Genomic DNA, 24,943 nt, shown 5'->3' with positions numbered 1-24,943 from the left:
GAAATTTTGTTTTTGCTGTTTATTGATTTTATCCCTAAAATTTGAGAGAAGCAGCCTTATGTCTTAAATTATGCAGCATCCCGGTTCTTTGATGTATAAAATGCAAATGTTTGATAGAGCTTGTTTTGAGTCCACTTTATGCTGATATAAAAACTTACTGTAAAGCTGTGATGAAAGTTTGAAATTTTGATCCTGAAATTTGTTGTCTGCTCTTATAAATTGAGTTAAAATTGTGTATCTCTCAGATATTTTTTATATTACTGATCACCTAGAATCTATATGCACAATTAACTTTGAAATGAAGTTGTTCCATTTCTTTCATTGTAGTGAACCCAGAGAATCAGATGATGACATTGAACCAGAGCCCGTTCATCATCAGAGAAGCCCTCAAAGACTGACTGTCGCTAGTTCATCACTGGAGAGTTCGGAGGAAGAGAAAATCAATAGTTCACCTGACCGTTTCGCTCCCGTAAGCTGTGTTCTTTAATTGCATAGTACAAAGTAATAATTAGGACTGGGCCAATACAATTTTGAACCGATACTGATGGTGATACTAGAAAATTGTAACAATTTGAAACAGTTCAGAATATTTATAAATTTTACAAGTTTTCATCATACTTCCGTTTTCCACAAAGTTGTTTTTAGTTTGTCCTATTAATTTCGGTTTCTCGATTGCCGCTAGGTGCTGCGCCCATGTTGTCTGTCGTTCACTGATGTTAATTGCTGAAGTAGGGGAATCTATGCATGGTGTACTTGTCCACTATCGATTTTCAGCTCATCGAGTCCAGCCAGATGTTCAGTTCATTGAGTCTGGCCGGATGTTCTTCCTTTTTTTTTCTTTCAGGGAAAGGTTGTGTTCACTCCCAAGAGAGTCTTGTCTTACCAGTTAATCCTGTAACAGACCATGTTCTAGTGAACGCACATAAAATCCAATATTCATTTTGTCCGATTATCTCCCGTCTCTTGCTTGCGCCAGTGTGACTACTGTCAAGATTCTTCAGAGTTTCACTTCTTGCAATAAACAAGATTGTTTTCCTTTCCGTATGTCTCCGTGCAAACGGGTTTCTTATAAACTAAAATTGTAAGAATTTCGTGGAAGAGCAACAACTTTGCACAATTAAAAGAAAATACAGTTTTTTAAAAGACTTTTTGCCACAACATGCATCCTGTGCATAACCAGTTGTATATCTAGGCAGGATAAATGGTGTTAACAGTCTTCTTAGAATCTTTGTGTCTGCGTAAGCTCCGTGTTCTCATTTTGTGTAACATTTTTTACGCTTTCTTTAAAACGCACAATATTATTATATAGTACATATAAAGCTATTTTCTGGGCTACCACATCCGTTATTGGGGTAATTTATACTCTACTTTATTTACACCTGAAAAACAGGCGCCATCTTGAAAAGTTTGGATAACTCGAAGTTGTTTAATTCGAAGTTGTCATTTTTTGGTCCCTTGAACTTCATATTAATGAGGTTTTCCTGTACTAAGTACAGTCAACTCTCGATTCAACGACCTTTCACAGTTCCCGGGAAAAGGGTCGTTATTTCGAAGGGGTCGTTATTGGAATTTGCCCCAATTTTCTGCTTAAACGGAGCTCAAACGGACACAAAGATGCATAGGAGATGGTAACACCATTTATCCTGGTAGTTATACAACCTGTTATGCACAGGACGCGTGTTGTGAGAAGGAAAATAGAACATGAAAACGTTTTCACAAAAAATAATGTTACTTTCTTTCAATTGTGCACAGTCGTTGCTTTTCCAGGAAATTCTTACAATTATAGTTCATGAGAAAGCCGTTTGCACCGAGACCTATGGAAAGGAAAACAATCTCTCGCTTATTGCAAGCGAAACTCGAAGAATCTTGACACCAGTTACACTGGCGCCAGCAAAAGTCGGGAGATAATCGGACAGAATGAATGTTGGATTTTATACGTGTCTAGTGGAGCATTGTGTTACAAGATTAACTGGTAAGATTAGATCTCTCGGGAGAAACAACACAACCTTTCTAGGCACCAGACAAAAAAAAAAGGCGGGGCTGTAATTTTCGTTCTGGTTCGGCTGTGTAAAATACATCGCAAAAAAAACAACACGTTTTCTTTGCTTCAACCAACTCCATTCACCCTCCCCCCTTCCCCATTCAAGGGAGCAGTCCAAACTCCTTCTTTGACTTGCATTGTAATCCAGTGTGAAAAAGGAAACGCGCAACTTGCGATTTGTCTTCACCCAATGCGTATTCTAGGACACGTCATTAAACAGCGTCCCAGTCGAAAGTCATTTAGGTTTGGAATTGAATTTCGCTTTAAACTGTATATTTAGTCCCGATTAGCCCATCAGCATAAAATGAACTGAAAACAAGCTTTATGAAACTGCGCACTTTTACATGTCAAAATGGTAGATCGTTATTTACTCTCACGTTAATCGATGATTTAATGTTGGATTTAGGAGTATTCCCGATGTCAAACACCCACTCCTCCAAAAGTTTTCCCCTTGAATAATGTCTTTCTAATCGATCTCAGCGACCATTCCTACATTGAGCACTTCTTTTTCTTCACATGAATGGTTCTGAAGAAAAGCGGATGTGAATTAAATTTACAGTTTTGCTTATCAGAAGGCGCAGAACATGAAGTTGTTTTAACTCTTGTTTTCCTTTCTGGAGATCGAATTTCGTTATCGTCAAATGAAAACAGCTTTGCGAGATTCAAAACAATAACATTTTTCTTCGCGCTGGATGAGTCATTGCTGTTATCGGCAAGCAAGAGCTTTGCGGACGCTAGACAAAACACTGGCGCCAGCTGCATCGTAAAAACAAGGAGACCTGCTGGAAGTTCGAGCAACAGGTGGCGGAAGAGAAAAGTCGCAGCATTTTAAAGATAACGCAACTGTCGAAGACTGAACTTTTAACAGTAGTGTAAAGAAGAAAGAAATGTCCCTTGCTTTACGTTTTACCATGCAACAGACAATAATACGGGTAATATTTCCTATGCAGACAACAGCATAAAAAAAGACCTGAATTCTACAATTATCAACATTGCCGTGCACACCAGTGGCGGAGAATAAGCTGGGAAAAGGGGGGAGGGTTAATTTTTTTATTCTGTTTTTGTTAGTTTTCAAGAATATATCCAGAACTGGTTGCCCCATTTTAGACAAAGGAAGAGGGGTGGGTCCACTTCCACCCTCGCCTGTAATCAGCCCGTGTGCGCACACGAGCAAGAAAATCGCCCCTCCCCCCTTTGCTGACAGGAAAAAGGGGAGAAGTCAGTCAGCCAACGGAACACTTTTTTGGCAGATAGATATTACGACACAATTAGGAAAACGTATGAAGTGGGGAAACGGGAGTTATGATGCACGTAAGATCGAAGTAAACTTTTGTGGAAACCTGGATGACAACGCATTAAGCGGGTTGACGATCTTTAGTTTGCCTATGTGGCTTTGATTATCTCTAACAGTTTCGCTTTTTTATGAAGTGTTGCAGGGAACAAAGAACACGTTTTGAATGAAAGCGGTTACCGGAAGTTGTCGGCTACAAGACCGAAAGTTGCTCACTCACGGGAACCTGCTGAACTCTAGGTCAGAGCTGGACAGATGGGCCAGACTTCCAGGCGCCACGCATCTGTATTTTCGAACATTCCTGCGATCTTATCTCTCAAGGTGGTGTATTTATCGATGAAAGAGCTTGACCTGCCATACACATTGGCAAAGACTGCAAGTCCAGCAGTCATTTCGGGCTGCTCCCACCCTTCCCCGCGAGTTTTCAGCAGCTCTTACGACAAGGAAACAAGTCAAGGTCGATTTAAAATAACATCCAAGCACATTCGATCTTCTCTTCTCGCGTATCCAAGAGAAAGCATGGCAAAACAAGCCTGGCACGTTGGGTAGCGGCCGTCAGGTGCGGGGTAACATTGGTGCACTTGAGGGAGGGGAGGGCAGAGGTCAAGTGCTATTGGATATCACTCAAGCATGGTGTGGTGGTGTCTATTTTTAGTTCAGACCCAATTGTGAGAGGTAGAGCGCTCGTGAAGGGAATGATTGGGGGGGAAAAACGCATTTTTCGGCCGATTTCCTTCAATTTTTCAACTTTTTTCTAAATTTTTCCCGGTTCCCGGGAAAAGGGTCGTTACTTCGAGGGGGTCGTTATACCCGGGGTCGTAGAATCGAGAGTTGACTGTATGTCTGTAATTATTTACTACCGCATCTCTCATTTCCCAAAATATGAATGCAAGTTTTTCATTGGAACAATACCATAGCAATATACCAGTTTTCCCTTAAAGTATTCATACTTTCAAATGAGATAATTATTTAATCACAAAATTATTTTCTCCCCACAATGCTTTTGCAAAAATAATGAAAATTACTCATTTTGCATAATTTCCAGAATATTTAGACTGCAAAAGTGTTGTGTAGCATTTTTGGTGATTCCACGAGACACATGGATTTCAGAAAGTAACAACTTGTGGCGCAACAGACCTTGCTGGCCAAGACCTACCTACCGACTGCTGGTCTCGCTCCCACCTCACGAAGTGGGAGACCATCCAACCAGTTACTGGGTGACATGTGGTCAGCACAACGAACCCCCAGTCATCGTTGTGGATTTTCTGTGACCGGGTTACGTTACTCTTTTGTAGCTCCCCAATTTTCTCCCGATGGTGTCCACCGATCCCATACACTGGCCGAAATCTCAAGAGAAAAGTTGTTATGCTTCCCCCAGGAGACTTGAACCTTCCTGCATCCGGTAGTTTTCCACATGGTGCTAGAAAGCTGGCTTCCCATCCATCCTCAACAGGTATACAGGTGGCACCTATTCGCTCACTAAAAGTTATCTTTGGTCTTCGTTACTTCGTTATGGCTGTAACAATGTGGAATAAACATGGAACCTGTTTTTTCTTTACATTCTACTCGCAGACATCACCTCTGTTTAGCCACCGAATTCTATCAGTTAGAACATGCACATTTGCATCAATGTTTGAATCTAACATAAACAAACTAGACATGAAGTACATTTCACAGTTTTAAAAATTATTGTGATAATCTTTGATAAAAGTTAGTAGTATTTACAAATCTTCAGTGCACCTTATCTACCTATATTGTATGAAAACATAAAACCCTCTGTACATGGCTTCCCTTTACTCTTTATTTTTATGTTTTAAATGAAATTGGTATTTAAGATAGGAATATTTATAACCAATTACTTTTTATTGTGTACAGATATTTTCTTTTTTTCAGTACTTTCAGAAGCATTTATATAAAGATTTTGCATCAAAAATAGTTGCTTCTTTATCAAATGAAATGTCTAAGCTGTATCCTGGAAAAAGTAAGTAAATGTTCTAAAAATTTCAGTTTTTAAAAATACTCTTTAATGTGAATCTTTAGTTAATTCTTACTTGCCCTTGAATAGCCTTTTCAAATTTTTATGTGATACCACCAAAAATTTTGGTGTACAGTGATGGACACTTCTGGGATGTAATGTTTCCACTCAAAGGTCATGGGGTTGTTACAACCCAGAAGTGTCCATGACTACAAGTATACTAAATTACTGCTTTAAGGTGCCATAACACTAGAATCTCAGGAGCTGTTGATTCGCATTGATGTCTGTGTGAGCAATTTAGATAATCAGCTACACTCCAGTTTTTTCAGAAATTACTATCATCAGATTAGAAATTTTAAATCTACACATTGCAACTTGCTGTGAAGGCATATTACACATATTTACTTGTGGAGGTGATGTGATCAGCACCATGCTCCTTCCAGCTTTCTCAGGGTTGCCCCCAGGTACCCATTTATTAGAGGCTGGGGGTAAATCCCAGAGCTGCTCCATGCAATGACATTGTTGGAAAGATTGATACCTGCAGCAACTCACCCTCGGAATCGAACCCAGGTTTCCTGCATGGCATTCACACCCCCTGCCAACTGGACCACCATGGCTCTACTGGTCCCAGTGGGACCACAGGGAAAAGGACCTGCATAGAACCACGTGTCGTGTGCATCTTACTCGTGCATGGAGGGAGGGACAGAGTGGAGCACGCTTCCTTATGGCGCGAGTTGAACGCATGGAGGCAAAGATGCATGATGGCTTTTGGCCGAAGGTTCTTTTGTTTGTGGTTGATTTATAACTAATAGTATTAGTACAGTTTCTTTGTGAATAAGACCTGTACCTGTGCCCATGTTGAGGACAGTACTAATAGTTCAATCATAAATTCATTCCCAATGGAAACATGTAGCATAGTGGTTTGGATTGCAATTTAAACTAGAAGTCTTGTCGTGTTTAGCCTATCTGATAGGGATGTGCCGAAGCCGATTCCAGATGTATGAAAATTGGCCGAAATTGACATATCGGCATCGGTATCGGCAAAAATCCGATATTTAAACCGGTACAGATTATACTAGAGTTTTACCTTCTAATAAGTTTTATATTTTAGTTTTGTAAGATTTATTGAAAATTAGTTTGATTCATCATTATTGTAGAGTTTTTGTAATAAAATTATTGCAAACTCTCATTCAGAGGATCAACCTAACTCAAAATCTGAAATAAATCAGTACATTGCTGAACCAGGACATGCTATTGTATTGGAACTTCAAAAATGAGTATTCAAACCTGAAGCAAGTGCTGAGAAAATACTTTGGCATACCTGCTGCATCAGTATTCAGTGATTGAGTGTTCAGTGTTTCTGAACAGATTTGCGATAAGAGAAGAAGTAGGTTACTTCCTGAAGTGCTTCCAAATCTCGTGTTTCTGAAGTTCAATCTGGCAGAACAGGAATTCATTTTGCATTTCAAAGAACTGCTTGTGTACTAATGTTTAATCTCTTGAGAATCCATGTTCTTCTTAAAGGTTCACATAACATTTTGTAGATGCAAATGTACATTCACATCTCTTGAGAATATATATGTATGTACATATGATATGCAATACAAATGTACATAGCAAATTTATTTTTGACATGCTGAAAATAACATCCCATTTCTGTTTAATAATCTTATGTATCGGAATCGGTTAAATATCAGCATCTGTTCCAAAAATTATTGGTGAGTACATCGGCATCGGTAAATTTTCAGCTTCGTCACATCCCTACTATCTGATCACAAAAGTGGATGTAAACTATTCACCTCATTGGGCATCTCACTCCTGCATGGTTTGCTATAACTCTTATGCCATTCGACATTTCCGAGATTCAGCATACAGGTCTCACGTTCACCTCTATTCTTAATATTATCCACAGATAGTACTCACTGTATCTTCCCAGGCTTGTACAAACAGTTCACTTTGCACTAGTCTTTTAATTTATTTTTATCAATGCGCCTGTTTTCAAACTGCTTTTAGCTTGTCACAATCTTCTATTTTTTCACTTGAGTATTTCTAGAGATGTTAGTTTACCTCTGTGTGCCTTCCTGATGGTGTAGTGGTAACGTCGTTGCCTTGTAATCAAGGGGTCCCAGGTTTGATACCCAGTGGAGGCACAGGTGGTTCGGATCCCACTTTAAACCGTAGGTCCAGTTCCGACTAGCCTTACTCAGTTGTTTACCACAGGTAAAGGTAAAGTGCTTCCCTGTGCATAGCACCATGCCATGAAGGCGTGTGGGGGTAACGCCCCACACTTTCTTGATCCGGTCGTGAGTGGGGGTGATGTGATCAGCATCACGCCCCCTCTCTTGTTTACCACAGAGAAGGAAAAACAAGCAAGGAAGTATTTTGACAATAGGGAAATGTAACATAACATTGCAATGCAATAAATATAGGGTTTCTTTCCATCTCTTTGAATGTTATGAAATGTGTCACACACAAACAACACTTTGAAATACCATGTACTACTCACGTTTCAGAAATGATCAGTCAAGTCAGTAAAAGTCAGTTGTTCACCTTGGTCTGTAATTTGTCAGTTTTTGTTTTTCTTTGTTTTGTTTTTATTAATGCATTTTGGTGGTGACTTCTGAGTAGGGACCAAACATATGATGAAGGCTGCTGAGGAAAATGGCATTGAATATTAAAAAATAATACACAACACAAAGATGACATTATATAAAAGTTGCTAGAATTCATCCCAAGCTTTAGATACCTTCCCAGAGTTGTCAACTATGACTGCCATTTGTGGTTACAGATGATATACAACATTATGGAAGACAGATGCACATCTTGTTCTAAAAAGAGTGGAGATAACAGTGAGAGAAAAGAATAAGAAATATGCGTGCAGTGCCAACAACTACTGTGAATTGAGCGAGTTTGTTAATATTTTTACAGAAGAAACTAAGTAAATATGATAAGTTTAACCTTACAGTGATTATGTTATGAGACTTTAGACACAGTAAGATATTAGTTTAAACATGAAACATGCATACGTATCCAATGAACTTAATAATTTGATGTACACATGTTCCCATCACTCCAATATCTAATTAATGTCACTTGAATCAGTTTCATTAAACAGCTACGCAGATACATTAGCACGTTTCATGCATATGTTAATAGTTTGTTCTCATAACTATATCTAAGAGGGTATGTTTTTACCTTAAATGTTTTTGCACAATAATTAAAATCTATTTTTAATCTTCATAAAAACGTTAATTTTTATGTTCAATAAGAAACGTTCATAGGGTGCCTATGGACATGTAGAAGCCAGATTATATATATATTCCCAGTTTTTCTTTTAAAATGCTAATTTATTGTTGGGCTGTGATTAAATAGGTTGGTTACTAGTCGCTACTTTCAAGCCCCATAGGATCCAACACTTTTTAAAAACATGTACTTCTGCAACCTTTTAGTGCTGCCATCTTCACATGTAAGTACAGTGGAACCCCGATTATATATTTTTCAGGGGGCCAAGCTGAAAATGTAAAATCGAGGAAAATATAATAACGTTTTGCTACGTTGGGACCAAGATTAAATGTATACTGTGGGAAAATGTAAAATTCGGGAGCATAAAATCTGGGTTTCACTGCATTCCTTTTTTTTTAATATCCATGAAGTAACCAGGTGGTCTTGGAGAATAATATAATACAGAGTCAGGGTGGCGACAGGCCTGGAAAATGGGGAAAAGTCTGCGAATTTAAGACTTCAAAAAAGTCAGGGAATTTGGTCTTGATTGACTTTTTTTATAAGATGGAATGAATTTGCCAGGCATTTACTTTGAAAGATGTCATTTTGAAGCACTACATGGGAACAGGAAATCTTATTGCTACGTCTGAGCATCAACTTTTAGTACTGTTTTATGCACAACACAATTACAGTGCCAGAAACTAGTGATGGGAGGTGGGGAGGGAGAGAGAGATATTTCTGGAGGGGCAGAAAAAATGATAAGCCTCTAAATATTATGTGGAAATGCATTGAATTATCATTTTTCCTTGTCTGTATGGGAGTAGTAACGAGACTGGACTGTCAACATATAGAGGGGTTGGAGGGGGGAGGGAGCATACCACTGTGGCATCCTCTGATAGTTGTCGGGCGTCGTAGTACGGCATTTTGTTGTACATTCTGAAGGAACATGGAAATATGGAAATGTAAGGGCACTATGCAACCCTGTAATTTGTCGAATGTCAGGGTACAGCATTTGTCAGATGAACATTTCAGGCTTAATTGATGCATATGACTTTTGTCCGATATCGCCATCCAACTAACGTTGAACTTTGACAAAATATCTCACTACAACATGCGACAAAAATCACATGCATGGCACTCTTATGGAATTGATTGTTTTTGAATGTCTTCAGACTGCAACATCTGACGAAAATGGCATGCATAAACAGAGCGTCGTATAGCTGAGTTTGTCTGCTGTGTTATCACATTTCATTGAACGAACTTTTTGGCTCAGTTTATGCATGCAATTTTTGTCGAACGTAGCAATTCGATATTTGTCATTTTGCGACATCCTACAAAAATTGCTTGCATTGTGCTCTTATGAATCCGATGTTTCTTGGATGTTCCAGTATGACATTTGTTGTCGTTTACGACGCTTGTCAGATGGAACATTCAACAACAAAAATCACATGCATAAATGAGCCTTAGTCTGCTGCACCACTGCAAATATGCTGCTGGAATTTTATTACTCTTCTGGCTCACTTAACCTTATTTAATGTAGCAATCCCTACAAAGGTTTTCTTTCTTCCCCTTGGCTTAATACTGTTTTTGCACAAGTTACAATGTGTTTACAACGACATTGAACTATTCTTCGATATCAAGAAGAATCCAACAAATCAAGATATATATATGTTGAATAGTATCACAAAAAGGTGAAACAGAAATCTGCATTGGTAAACGTTAAAATTTGACAAGCGCATGCTCCCAACCTCAGGTTTTCTGCAACATTTGTATTGCAATTAACACCCCCCCCCCCCCAACCCCTTTGTCCCTGTCTGTTTAAGCTCGTGAGAGATGGATATTAATATGTCACTGGTCAAGTTAATGTGCAATGTTATGAAATAAAATACTAACAATAAATATGTAAATATTTTAATATTATAATTGCACAACCCTTAAGTCCTAAATGCATATAACTTTCTTTAGTAATTGACATTTCTTTGCCAGCCCTGATAAATTTTCACATTTCATCTACTGATTTATACGAGGGGCATCCAGAAAGTAAGTTCTAATTAGCAGGGACCTTGATTTTTTGGAAACATGATAACAGTGTAAAATGTTAATTGCTGCGAAGTAGTGTTTATGAATGTGCAGAGATGTCTGGACACATTTTTTACCCGTTCAAAATAGTGAAATAACGTGAATATGGCATAAAATGTGAAAATTAAGAAAAAAATAATGAAAAATCAATATCCCTACCGATTAGGCATAAATAAAACAAGAATATCAGTAGTAATTTATTTTACTTAGTTTATTTAGTTTATAATTGTCAGGGAAAAATGGAAATTTTGTCCTGGAAAACCTGGAAAAGTCAGGGAATTTAATTTCAGCTTGTTTGTAGCCACCCTGAGAGTGTTCCGTTCAAACCTCCCACATTTCAATGCATCATTGCTAAAAGGTTATGAAACATAATGAAATGCAAGTGGTACTACGAGGGTCACTATTTATATTTTGAGCCTAACAATGAAAAAAACAGGAATTTGGCATTGAAAACTGCTTTATTGTTTTTCAAAGTATTATCCTTTATGGTCAATACACTTTTGCATTCGTTCGAACCATTTGTCAAAGCAGTTTTTCCAATCTTCTTGAGACACCTCCATAATATGGTTTTTGAACGCATCAATGGCGTCTTCCGCCGACGAAAATCGTTGTCCACGCAATTTATTCTTGACATTCGGGAACAAGAAGAAGTCATTGGGTGCCAAATCAGGACTGTATGGCGGATGACCCATCAATTCGATTTTTTGACTGTTCATAAAGTCGGTTGTTAGACGAGATGTGTGACAGCTGGCATTGTCTTGATGAAGAATGATCCGATGGCGTTTGTTTGTTTTCCGTATTTGACCGAAGACCTCTGGCAAACAAATTGTTGTGTACCATTCAGAGTTGACCGTTCTACGTTCCTCTAAAGGCACAGTTGCCACATGACCAGTTTTTCCGAAAAAAACAGGCGACCATTTGTTTCGATGTGCTTCGAGCGCAAACAACTTTTTTTGGATTGGGTTCATCTTGAAACACCCATACAGTCGACTGCTGTTTACGTTCCGGCTCATATGCATATATCCATGATTCGTCACCTGTTACAATCTTATATACGTCTTTTGAAGCACCACGATTGTATTTATTGAGCATTTGTTTGCACCAATTGATGCGAGCATCTTTTTGAGTTTTTGTCAAATTGTGTGGGATCCAACGAGAACATACCTTTCTCACAGCTAAATGATCATGTAATATTCTATACAGGGTGCTCGGAAATTTCCCTTACAAACTCCTAGGGCTAGTAGAGGGGACTGAGTAGACAATATTTGGAATAGGAACCCATGTCCGGAAACGTACCATTTCCGTGCTGCAACCTTGACAATGTGCCGGAATTGCCTGTGTTGGTATGCAACCGGGTAGGTAGTACATGACGTCAGAAGATCACCTGATGGCACGTGACGTCCGTCAGGAACTGTGGTTTCAGCACGATGTTGCACCGCCTCACTTTACATGTGATGTTCAGAGACATCTTAACCGAAGGTTCGGGCAAAGGTGGATAGGCCAAGGTGGTCCAACCGCGTGGCCCCCAAGATCACCGGATTTAAACGCCTTTGAACTATTTCTTGTGGGGTCGTTTGAAGAGTATGGTGTACGAGACTCCTGTAGACACAGAGGACGAACTGCTGGCAGGAGTTATGATCGCTGCACAAGAGATTGACGGGACACCAGGTGTGATGGAGCGAGTGTACCGGAACATGATTCGTCGGTGCAATGTGTGCAACGACGTTCGTGGTCGTCACATCAGTGCCGTATGCGACACATCTAGTGCAGAAGACAGAAACAAGTTGTTGCGTTCCACGGTCGACACAGGTGTTATTGTGAACAATGAATAGTACTTTTATTTCTTGTTTCCTTGGCATTGTTACCACATACATTTGCTTGTATTATGGACTGAGTCGCACGTCATTTACTTCTGTACCTTACGTAACACCTCGTTTGACATGGTTGTAATAAAAGATTACACTCTAGGTCATCAGGTGATCTGTACTGCCTACCCGGTTGCATACCAACACAGGCACATCCGACACTTTGTCATGGTTGTAGCACGGAAACGGTACGTTTACGGACATGGGTTCCTATTCCAAATATTGTCTACTCAGTCCCCTCTACTAGCCCTAGGAGTTTGTAAGGGGAATTTCCGAGCACCCTGTATATGCTGGTGGAACTAATGCCTATGGTTGCCTCAATCTCACAGTATGTCACATGACGATCTTGCAGTATTAGGTTTTGCACAGCATCAATGTTTTCTTGAACAACAACTGATTTTGGACGACCTTCGCGAATCTCGTCGGTGATCGAATGGCGGCCACAATTAAATTCGTTATACCAGCGTTTCACAGTGGCAAAGGATGGGGCTTCATCGCCAAATGTGGAAGTAAGTTGATAATCCATGTCGAAAATCGTAAAAAATCATGGCATGAAAATGTTCACGAGTTAATTCCATTTTATTGTTGTCGCGCAATCTCCAAGGCAACATAAACAACACAAATGAATCTATTGACAAAACATTTGAAGTACGTTATGGTCAATAATGCCAGACGATTCCGTGCAAACGTCAAATCGCGCCTAACTTCAATCAGTGTTGCCAAGGCTCAAAATATAAATAGTGACCCTCGTAGATGAAAGAGAAACTCAAAGAATTTTAATGCATGAAGTGCTAAACACGAATACACCAATACACCTCTACACTGAACTCGAATACACCTCTATTTGTGCACTGTTTGTAGCATGAATAATATCAAATCTGAGAACCTCTGGATTATTTATTAACACTTCCAGACGCCAAAAACTTAGCACACCATGCCTTAACGGTTTTTCCATCAGATGCTTCACCTCCCTATTCTCTCTGGTAATTTCAATGCACTGTAATGATTGATTTGGTCTCTGCATACCAGAATACAGATTGTGCATGCTGCTGCGGGGTTGCCATTGTGCTTTATGTGATTGTGGCGCTGCATAGTGAGACAACAGTGAACTTTGAGCCCATTCAATAAAATTCTTTGAGTTTCTCTTTCGTCTAGTACTACTCGCATTCCATTATGTTTCATAACCTTTTAGCAATGATGAATTGAAATGTGGGAAGTTTGAACGGAACATGCTGTATAATATAAATCTTAACTTAATGTATACTTTCAATGTTTTAAAAAAATGAATTTGCTGAAAATTTCTAAGGCGATGCTTCTTTACAGATATGCTAAAGAGTATAAGGGAAGACTTGCAGAGAGTACATAGACACAAGTAAGTAAATACTATTTATATCTAAATATAAACACTGTCGTTCCCACTATACAAACAACGGCATGCCAAGATGTCTTTCAAAACCTATATGAAGAAATATACTCAGAATAGGCAAACAGAAATAAATAGAGACCTGAAGATGGTGTGTACTCAATAATTCGATATATGAATGTATCATCACTCCAAAACCTGACTAATGTGTCACTTTAAACAGTTTCGATAAAATATTTTGTTTCATATAGACTACATAAAAAGTGATGCTTCTTAGAAAATTGATGTACATATTTTAAAAATAAATGCATATGCTCTGATACTTAATCAAAATATTTTGTAACTTTAGAGTTCTCTCTATGTTTTTAGTTACCATATTGGGACATATTGTGATCCAAGAATTTGTGTTCAAAATTCTAGGGGTAAGAATAGATGAAGTCTGCTGGTTTCAATCATTAAATTCAAACCAACACTTCGATACAGCTGTAGCATTAATATCACCTGATACTAATATATAGCTACCAACCATCTGTATTTTCTATGAGTAGAGGCATGCATATTTCGTTCTTGGAAATGAAATGTGAAATTACATACTGTAATATTCATTTTTCATGTCTTTCAAAGATGTGAAGTGTTTTGTCATCAAATGATGTGAAATGTAATATGTAATGTAAACTCTTAAGCATGATATTTAGATTTTATTTACCGACATGACACTTTCTGAAGTCTGAATTATCTTGTGAGTTATGAAAATCATGGAAAATTAATTAATTTTGCGGTAAATGTTAGAGAAGCCAAATAGACTCGTTTACACAGGAATAAACTTAATAGTCTGACAACTACATTAGGAGGAGATAGTTTATTTTGAGTATTAGTATAGTTTTAAAATCAAATTTAGGGTTATATTCACCGTTTTAACACCAAAATACAATTTTGTATATTGCTTTTGAGTCCGAAGTGTGCCTAGTTTTTGTACCGAAATCTTGATCTTTCGTTCATCATAAATAGGTGGCTCTATCTATGAGATAGATTGCTCTAACAACTGGGCCATTAAGGTAATTTAATTGTCTGAAAAGGTAGAACTTGCAATTAAGCCTGTAGTTAGTGTAATTACAGGTTGTCTGCCAGTCAAGAAAGTCAAGTAAATGTAAAGATATCAAGAAGTCGAAAAAAAAAAAAATACGTCTGGTCAAGAATTTTTTGCTATCACAATGGCTGACTGACTGATTTAGTTTATTATACTTCACTTTTCTGCCACTTTGGTTAATCGGGAAGATGAGGATGGATGGTGGTAAGATAAGATGCATGAAGAGAGATTCACAAATATATAGGACGACAACACGGGCCCTACATAAGATTACACTGGCTGTGAGTCCAGGCACCAGAGCCTCGCCAGTCTGCCAAATGCAGTCCAGGATGCATTAATAGATAAAGCAAGTCTATTTGTCTTGTTAAACACAGCTTCATTTTTCATCTTAACGGGCCTTTTGGTAGGGACTTTTCATTAAATAAATATTAATTTCCTTAATTGCTAATTTCCAACTTTACCTAAGTAGGAATCGTACAAATAAAAGTTAAGAAAAAAAAGTCAAGAATTTTGGATTTCTTACTTTGTTACACCCTGTAATAGCTTAGAAATAAACATTCCCAGGTTCAAATCCTGATCTAGTATCAGTTTCTGTCCATCATTCCACTGATTTCATTCATCAGATGTAGTGCTGAGTTGGGGTGTTGCTGAAAATAGCATTCACTGATGTTGAGCATTGTAATTCAATAATTTGTAAATGCTATTCAATATTTAGTGTTAATGATTAAGTGATTGTTGGTATTTATTTATTATTTGCAGTTATGTGAATTCATCCAGGCAAAATGAAAATCCTGCTACAGTTGGTTCAGGTTCGTTAGTAAATTGTACTCCACCACCTAGACACACAGATGAGCAGTTTGCAGGTAATTATGAAATGTACATAAAGCAAAGCATAACATATTAAAATGATATTTATCCATTGTATGTGAACAAGATGAATACGTAATACTTACGTGAAATTTAAAAAAAAATTGCACTTCTGCATTGCACAATTTAATGGTTAAATCCTATTAATTTCGAAGATCCACTGTCTTCATTCACAAAAGGGTACGGCGTTTGAAGGAGAGATGGTACCGCGTCACTGCTTTGTTTGTTCCCGGGTGGCGGTAGTTGCAATTTCTACTGTTCAGCAGGGTTTGCGTGCACATCCTGGTTTGCTTCGTCTGCTTCCTGTTGTCCGGTGGTGGTTGGGGGGCTGGGCTGTGCTGCTCAGCAAGGTGCAGTTCCTGTTCCCTGCTTGGCTGGAAGGGGGTCGAGTATCTTTTCTTTTCCAGGTCAGGGATCTTTCTGAGGATGAGGTGCCAAGTCAGGTGTGCCTGTCCATTGTCCAGGTTCAGTGCTGGTTTCTGTTGGATGATAGCATGGGTTTCTTTGACAGTGTTTTCTATGACAGAGCCGGTTGGGTGAAGTATGGATATGGAGGAGATGGTGTGGTTAGTGGAGTGGAGGTGTTGAGAAAGGCCTGATTTTCATGTGTCTTTTTTGGTATCTTTTACGTGGTCATTAATCCGTTCTTGGACAGTGAGGATGGTTCTGCCAATGTAGGTGTTGTGGCATTGGCATGTGGCCTTTTAGACACCAGGGGATGCAAGTTTGGGTATGTAGTATCTCTTGAATTTGGGTAGTGCTCTTCCGATTTGGGATATAGGTTTGTGTGCCACTCGGATATTGGAAAGTTTGAGAGCCTCGGCAAATTTGCCAGATGTGGTGGGATGGTATGGAAAAGCGATCCATTTGGGTTTGGGATTTTGGTTTGGGTTATCTCTGTCTCTTGGGTGTCTGAGCTGGGCTTCTGTTTTTGCACACCACATGGATAGCTGGTGCTCGGTGTAACCGTTGTTTAGTCCTATTTCAGTTATGCATGCTATTTCATCATGGAGGTTATCTTCTGTGCAGATGTGTGTGAAGGCTCTTCTGTAAAAGTTCATCCATACTCCAGCTTTCTGTTTTGGTGGGTGGTTGGAATTTGCATGGATGTACTGAGTACCCGAACCTGGTTTCCTGTATACGGATGTGATGAATTTGTCTTGGTTTCGTCGGATGCTGAGGTTGAGAAAGTTGAGGTGGCCATTTTGTTCCCTTTCAACAGTGAAGTTTATGTTAGAGTGTATGTTGTTGATGGCAGTTAGGAGATGGTTTGTGAGAAAATGCATGCAAAACTAAACTCTGATGGCTACAAAAAACTGAAACATAACCCCACAAGCAGATACAATACATCCATCCGCCAAGCCATAGAGAGCTGTGTCCTCCCCCTAGAAAGTTAAAGGAAGAGACTTAGGAACACCCACCCCAGCCTTCCCTGTGCATACGGCATACCCAAAAAACTTATAAACCAAGAATCATAGTGGCCGACTTCAATCAACCCAGTGTTCACCTGACCAAATGGTTTCTCCAGAAACTGACCGCTCACAATGACAAACTTACCTACTGCCTAAAAAACAGCCTTGAAGCAAGAAAGAAAATGTCACCTCATTCGTCAAAGCTAACAACTGCAAACTAGCCAGTATAGACATAGTGGATATGTACTCCTCCATTCCAATCAGCCTTGCATTTGACTCCACCAGAACGTGGCTCCTCAGCAATAGCACGCCCCCATTTGTAACAGATGAAATTTGCAAACTTCTACAAGCCTGCCTCACCCACAACTATTTCCAGTTCGAGGACAGTTTCTTCCACCAGACAGGAGGCCTAGCGATGGGAGACTTCCTTTCTGCACCCCTATCCAACACTGTACTGCATGTGGCTGATTGATTGATTTGGTGTTTTAAGTCCACTTTATGCACAGTAAGGCTAATTGGGACTGGACCTACAGTTTTAAAGTGGGATCCGAACCACTTCCCATACAGCACAACATGGTTTCAGATATGTTACGGATACGTAACTCGTGAAACATTGTAACATTGCAGCAACATTGCGAAACATTATTGTGATGTTTCAGGTATGTTTCAGCAATGTAAAAATGTCCGCGAATCTAACATAACATTCGTAATGTTACAGAAACATATCTGTGCAACATTACAGAAACGTGTCAATGTAACATTGCAGAAACATGTCAGTCTAACATTACAAATACATTTCCGTAAGGTTTAGTGATATTTCAGCTACATTACAGTGATATAATTTTACATTACGGTTATATTGAATGGAATCAGTACTGTATTCACGAGTGAAATATTTAAGGGGGCCTATTGAGGTTAAGCCCCTTTATTTCAATATTTATTTGTAAATCATTTCCTGAAAATAAAATTCACAATGTTTGATACCTAATTAGGAATGATATTTATTTTACCTCTCCTCAAATGACCACATATCTCAATTGCTACAATTATTCTCGAGGGGGGAAAAAGTGCATAAAATTACGAAATACACATTCATTCAAACCAGACAACAGTTACAACTAAAAAAAAAAGAAAAATACTCGTATTCGCCACCAAATCCTAAACTACCTTCAAATGTGTGTAAAGTTTTACATGTAATAATAAGCTCTCCGTGGTTTGTTGCACCCTGTCACAAAGAAGGTGGGGCCTCTCCCATGGCGCAGTGGTAGCGTCATTGCCTTGTAATCAAGGGGTCCCGGGTTCGATACCCGGTGGAGGCACAAGTGGTTCGGATCCCACTTTAAACTGTAGGTCCAGTCCCGATTAGCCTTACTGTGCATAAAGTGGACTTAAAAGCACCAACCAACAAAGAAGGTGGGATTTGAGTGCTGTGATCAGCATAATGCTCCCGTCCCCTCTACTAATAGATGAGAAGCTGGAAGCATTTTAGTGTTGTATGAAATCCATTCATGATTCTATGAGTCACGATCATCTGAAAATTCTACTCTAATGTGTCTGTATGAATAAAAACATTTTTCCTGGACAGAATACATGTTCCACATGTATGGTTTTCAACCTATATGGTGTTCGAACTTTCAGAATTACACAGCAATATTCCAAATTAATTTCAAACATCACAAATTGAGCACATGTCTTCAAATATAACTTTCGGATACTAAAATTTACTATGTGACATTCTCACCTTTTACGTATCTCAAATAAAAATTCAAAATGAATGTAATAATATCCTATATACTTACATAATTGGAGAAATGTAGATACACTTTGACCACAAAATAAATTCAGTAAATGAACCAGTAACCACAACTGGGAAATAAATATCAATTCACAGGTGTAAAATGGAGACAAGCTAAACTTTAGCAATTTTTAGGCAGTAACAATACGAATAATATAATTGAATAATAACTAAAAATTTATAAATCAATGAAAAGTTTTGACATTCTCTATAATATTAAATGTGCAGTGTGTATCAGAGGTTGTGGTTACTAGTTAGAGAAATTAATTCTCTTCATGTTACTTGTGAGCAATTTCCTTTGAATTATTACTTCAAAGATATAATTATATGTTCTCATTTCTATTATTTTTTTAATAATTTATATTTCACCCATGTTTGACTTTCAATGTTGTTATAGTGGTTAGGATGGGTTGGTCAGTTTCAGAATACACTGAGAAATTGAATTAAGCTCCCTGTAATGAAGGGATTTCTGGTTCGAAACTCTGGTAGAAGCACATTACAGTGATACGGATCCCATTTTGAATTGTAGGTCCAGTCCCGATTACCCTATTTATGCATAAAGTGGACTTAAAACGTCAATTCAAAGAACCAAATAAATATAAATAAGCATTCTTTGATACATTTTTTTACACCAGCGAGTGATCAGACACTATCCATGTCACATTGAACTCTAAAAATTGGACATGCATCACATCAAAGAAAAATTATTATACGTAAAAATAATATTATTTCATAAAATATATTCTTTATTTTTCTAAATTTGTCAAAATACAATTGCTTCTGTTCTGTTAAGAAGTATTTCATTGCAGGTTCTCCGCTATAACTTCTTGTTGGAGTGCAGTAACATTCATTTTTTCCTGAAAGGAAATAATGTCAATATCAATTCTGGTCAGAATTTTCATTTCAAAAAACAATATTTTGCACAAGTAAAATACACATCTTAGCCTTGAAGAAAACTGCAAAGCAACATCAAGAATTTACATTCTTCATGTCAGCACCAATCAGTTTTTTTATAAAGGTCCCCTCGGAGAATGCCGTAAAACAGATTGAATTTTGGCAAGAAAAATTGCTTTTACTTCATATTATTTGCTCAGAACTAGCATAAAGATTTTTGTGAATGCTCAATATGTTATGTAACATCCAAGTCGTTAATATTAGTGAAAATCAGTGTTTCCATCTACTTCTTTAGAAAACTCCTCGAGAAAAAATTTCATGCTTCATCTTTCTTTTAACATGCCAAGTTAAATACAACATCTGCAACTTGTGCAATCATCCAGTATCATAATTTGATTTTAACCTTTTATTTTATTTCTGTCAATAATCCATAATTTTACCTACCTAATTACAAAGAAATGATGATTGAATGGATTTTTAGCATAAAAACAACTAAATATTACCAATTTTTTACCTCTTCAAACTTAATAATAACAATTGAACCACAAATGACCCAAATCTAGTATATTAAACTTGTATTGTTTCATAGTTTTGAATTACTGTAACTTGAAATCCAAATTTTGTCAAAAAATGATCATTCTTGCGAAATAAACTAATCTTAAATCAGCCATTAAATACTCAATTACTGCTAAATCTGCATAAAAACTAACTGTGGGAGTCATAAACATCATAGCCTTGAAGAAAATTGCAAAGCAACATCAAGAATTTACATTCTTCATGTCAGCACCAATCAGTTTTTTTATAAATGTAACCTCGGAGAATGCTGTAAAACAGATTGAATTTTGGCAAGAAAAATTGCTTTTACTTCATATTATTTGCTCAGAACTAGCATAAAGGTTTTTAGTGAATGCTCAATATGTCATGTAACATCCAAATCGTTAATATTAGTGAAAATCAGTGTTTCCATCTACTTTTTAAAAATTCCTCGGCATTCCGCAGAAAAAAAAATCATGTTTCATCTTTCTTTTAGCATGTCAAGTTAAATACAACATCTGCAACTTGTGCAATCGTGCAGTATCATAATTTGATTTTAACCTTTTATTTTATTTGTCAATAATCCATAATTCTACCTACCTAATTACAAAGAAATGATGATTGAATGGATTTTTAGCATAAAAACAACTAAATATTACCAATTTTTTACCTCTTCAAACTTAACAATTGAACAATTGAACCACAAATGACCCAAATCTAGTATATTAAATTTGTATTGTTTCATAGTTTTGAATTACTGTAACTTGAAATCCAAATTTTGTCAAAAAATGATCATTCTTGCGAAATAAACTAATCTTAAATCAGCCATTAAATACTCAATTACTGCTAAATCTGCATAAAAACTAACTGTGGGAGTCATAAACATCATAGCCTTGAAGAAAATTGCAAAGCAACATCAAGAATTTACATTCTTCATGTCAGCACCAATCAGTTTTTTTATAAATGTAACCTCGAAGAATGCCGTAAAATAGATTGAATTTTGGCAAGAAAAATTGCTTTTACTTCATATTATTTGCTCAGAACTAGCATAAAGGTTTTTAGTGAATGCTCAATATGTCATGTAACATCCAAATCGTTAATATTAGTGAAAATCAGTGTTTCCATCTACTTTTTTAAAAATTCCTCGGCATTCCGTAGAAAAAAAAATCATGTTTCATCTTTCTTTTAGCATGTCAAGTTAAATACAACATCTGCAACTTGTGCAATCGTGCAGCATCATAATTACATTTTAACCTTTTATTTTATTCTTGTCAATAATCTATAATTCTACCTACCTAATTATAAATATAGTATATGGAGGGCATCACAAGCCTCATGAGAAACAAAACTATACAAGACTACATGAGAGAGAAAGAGAGAGATTATTAACATAAGTGAGTAACCTAATAAGTGATTAAGAGAGAAATATAATTAGGAATTTAGTTTTGTCACACAAAAAATTACCCATGTGGTGATTGATGGCTGGAAATATAGGAAAAGCTAGCTTTGCATATTATCTACCTGACCTGATAAGCAGCATGAAAAGATGAAAGTATACAACAAAATCTCTTCTGATTTTACATGTATTTCATCACAAGAATTTCTCACATTATAGTGGATAATGAGACAGGTCAAAATACTTATATAAACACTAGCTTGATAGCCTGGCATAGCTAGTCATTCTTTTATAATATACACTGTCTAGTCATGGCACTGTGACACTACTAGTAGTCATGGCATACTGTCACTTTCAGAGGGCTGTGTTGTTTTTTTTAAGCCAGCATCATGTTTGTTTTGTTTATAATTGCACTTCATTGTAAACAGAATTTTGATTATGACTGCTATGTTCATTTGAGCTATTATTAAAGGTTTTTTCATAGGATAATTTTATTCTTGATAGCTTGTGCAACCAATCGAGAGCTGATCTAACAAGTATGACGGGGGCTGTGGTGCTGCCGTAGACTTACATTACGTAACGATGTCACAGAACAAATCAGTTGATTCGTAATTTGTATTAGATAGAGGCTCTGAACGTAACAACTTACGTGGTATTCTACGCCTCTTCACTACGCACAGGGAAGTGAGAAACAACATTTTTTTAAAAAAAAGAGTACAAACTTTGTGCAAAATTTACGGGGGGTGGGGTCATATACCGTAAACGAGAAAATGTGGCGCACTTCACAGACGTAACTATATAGCTATTTTTAACAGTAAAAACATGCAGGGAAATACTTTGCATCTCGACCATTCACTTTTTCACTACACACAACGCAGACAACTTATTTCTCGCGATTATAGTTTCATGAAGTGGAGAAGTTCAGTGCTTCTTTACGTCCACATATTTTAATTAAACAAACAAAACAAAATACTTCTTTAAACACTGGCTTAAACTGCCTTGTTTCCACTCACTTTTTCACACACGTTATACAACACGGATTAAATATATTGTGTGTATAAGTATAACACAATTAAACACACTTTGGCATTAATAATATTCAACTTACCACGCAATAAACAACATTATTCTTCATAAGATGTGCACGACTCCTGGTCAGCGTTGAAGGTAACAACATGGCCGCCGCAGAAAATGTCCCGGATGGCCGCCACGCATGCATGATGACCGATTCCAACGTTGCGGAAATGTCTCTGAAACATTTCTCAGAGATGTAAGAAAAATGAGACGTTGCAGAAACTAGACAATGAAACTATAACATTGCAATGTTTCAGAAACAAAACTGGGACTTCATGTGATGCTTTCTGTAATGTCAACGCGAAACCAGCATGTTAGAAACATTAATGAAAGATTGTAATATTTCTGAAATATGTCTGAAACTTTGTGTGCTGTATGGGTTGTGCCTCCACCGGGTATCGAACCCAGGACCCCTTGATTGCAAGGCGAAGATGCTACCACTGCACCATTGGGGAGGCCCCGCATGTGGCTGAGAAGTCAATACTCACCCAACCAGAGTTTGCTCATATAAGATACAGAAGATATGCCGATGACACCCTAGTCATTTACAAACAGGAAAAGGACTTAAACCATCTCCTAACTGCCATCAACAACATACACCCTAACATAAACTTCACTGTTGAAAGGGAACAAAATGGCCACCTCAACTTTCTCAACCTCAGCATCCGACGAAACCAAGACAAATTCATCACATCCGTATACAGGAAACCAGGTTCGGGTACTCAGTACATCCATGCAAATTCCAACCACCCACCAAAACAGAAAGCTGGAGTATGGATGAACTTTTACAGAAGAGCCTTCACACACATCTGCACAGAAGATAACCTCCATGATGAAATAGCATGCATAACTGAAATAGGACTAAACAACGGTTACACCGAGCACCAGCTATCCATGTGGTGTGCAAAAACAGAAGCCCAGCTCAGACACCCAAGAGACAGAGATAACCCAAACCCAAATGGATCGCTTTTCCATACCATCCCACCACATCTGGCAAATTTGCCGAGGCTCTCAAACTTTCCAATATCCGAGTGGCACACAAACCTATATCCCAAATCGGAAGAGCACTACCCAAATTCAAGAGATACTACATACCCAAACTTGCATCCCCTGGTGTCTAAAAGGCCACATGCCAATGCCACAACACCTACATTGGCAGAACCATCCTCACTGTCCAAGAACGGATTAATGACCACGTAAAAGATACCAAAAAAGACACATGAAAATCAGGCCTTTCTCAACACCTCCACTCCACTAACCACACCATCTCCTCCATATCCATACTTCACCCAACCGGCTCTGTCATAGAAAACACTGTCAAAGAAACCCATGCTATCATCCAACAGAAACCAGCACTGAACCTGGACAATGGACAGGCACACCTGACTTGGCACCTCATCCTCAGAAAGATCCCTGACCTGGAAAAGAAAAGATACTCGACCCCCTTCCAGCCAAGCAGGGAACAGGAACTGCACCTTGCTGAGCAGCACAGCCCAGTCCCCCAACCACCACCAGACAACAAGAAGCAGACTAAGCAAACCAGGATACGCACGCAAGCGCTGCTGATCAGGAGAAATTGCAAATACCGCCACCCGGGAACAAACAAAGCAGTGACGCGGTACCATCTCCGCTTCAAACGCTGTACCCTTTTGTGAATGAAGACGGTGGATTTTCGTAATTTATTGGATTTAACCATTAAGTTATTCAACGCGGATGAGCGAAATTTTCTAAATTTCATGTAAGTAATTTTAAACCACGTTTACCGCATCCATCATGAAGATGAATATGTTTTTATTTGTTAAGTAATTAACTTACATATTTATATTAAAGTGTAGGTTCACATCACTATAATTATTATAATTTAGTACATTTCCTCTTCATCTTGACATGACCATATGGTTTGGTTTAATGAAGGAATCTATGCATAATTTTACAAGTTAGTAAAAGATCCTTGGGCCTTTAAGTAATCCAAAGACATGTTTATGCAGAATATTTGGAAGGTAGTGTTCATTTTTCACAAATATCTAACTCCAAAAATGTTTATTGTT

The 24,943-nt window shown here is 37.8% G+C and overlaps 1 protein-coding gene across 3 annotated transcripts in view; it reads left to right on the top strand.

The window, feature by feature from the left end:
• Window positions 1–24,943, top strand: part of LOC146000070 (uncharacterized) — an 86,063-nt gene that overhangs the window by 21,527 nt on the left and 39,593 nt on the right. For all 3 annotated transcript variants that reach the window (XM_083137397.1, XM_083137396.1, XM_083137398.1), the window contains exons 7-10: window positions 328–469; window positions 5,226–5,313; window positions 13,797–13,845; window positions 15,683–15,786. In XM_083137397.1, the coding sequence (XP_082993523.1) occupies window positions 328–469; window positions 5,226–5,313; window positions 13,797–13,845; window positions 15,683–15,786 (383 nt within the window). The remainder of the gene's footprint in view (window positions 1–327; window positions 470–5,225; window positions 5,314–13,796; window positions 13,846–15,682; window positions 15,787–24,943) is intronic.

Source organism: Lepisma saccharinum, chromosome 16, assembly GCF_977018435.1.
Source record: "Lepisma saccharinum chromosome 16, izLepSacc3.1, whole genome shotgun sequence".
Taxonomy (NCBI): Eukaryota; Metazoa; Arthropoda; class Insecta; order Zygentoma; family Lepismatidae; genus Lepisma; species Lepisma saccharinum.
The sequence above is the reverse complement of the archived record's forward strand: the minus strand, read 5'-3'. Positions and strand labels throughout refer to the sequence as shown.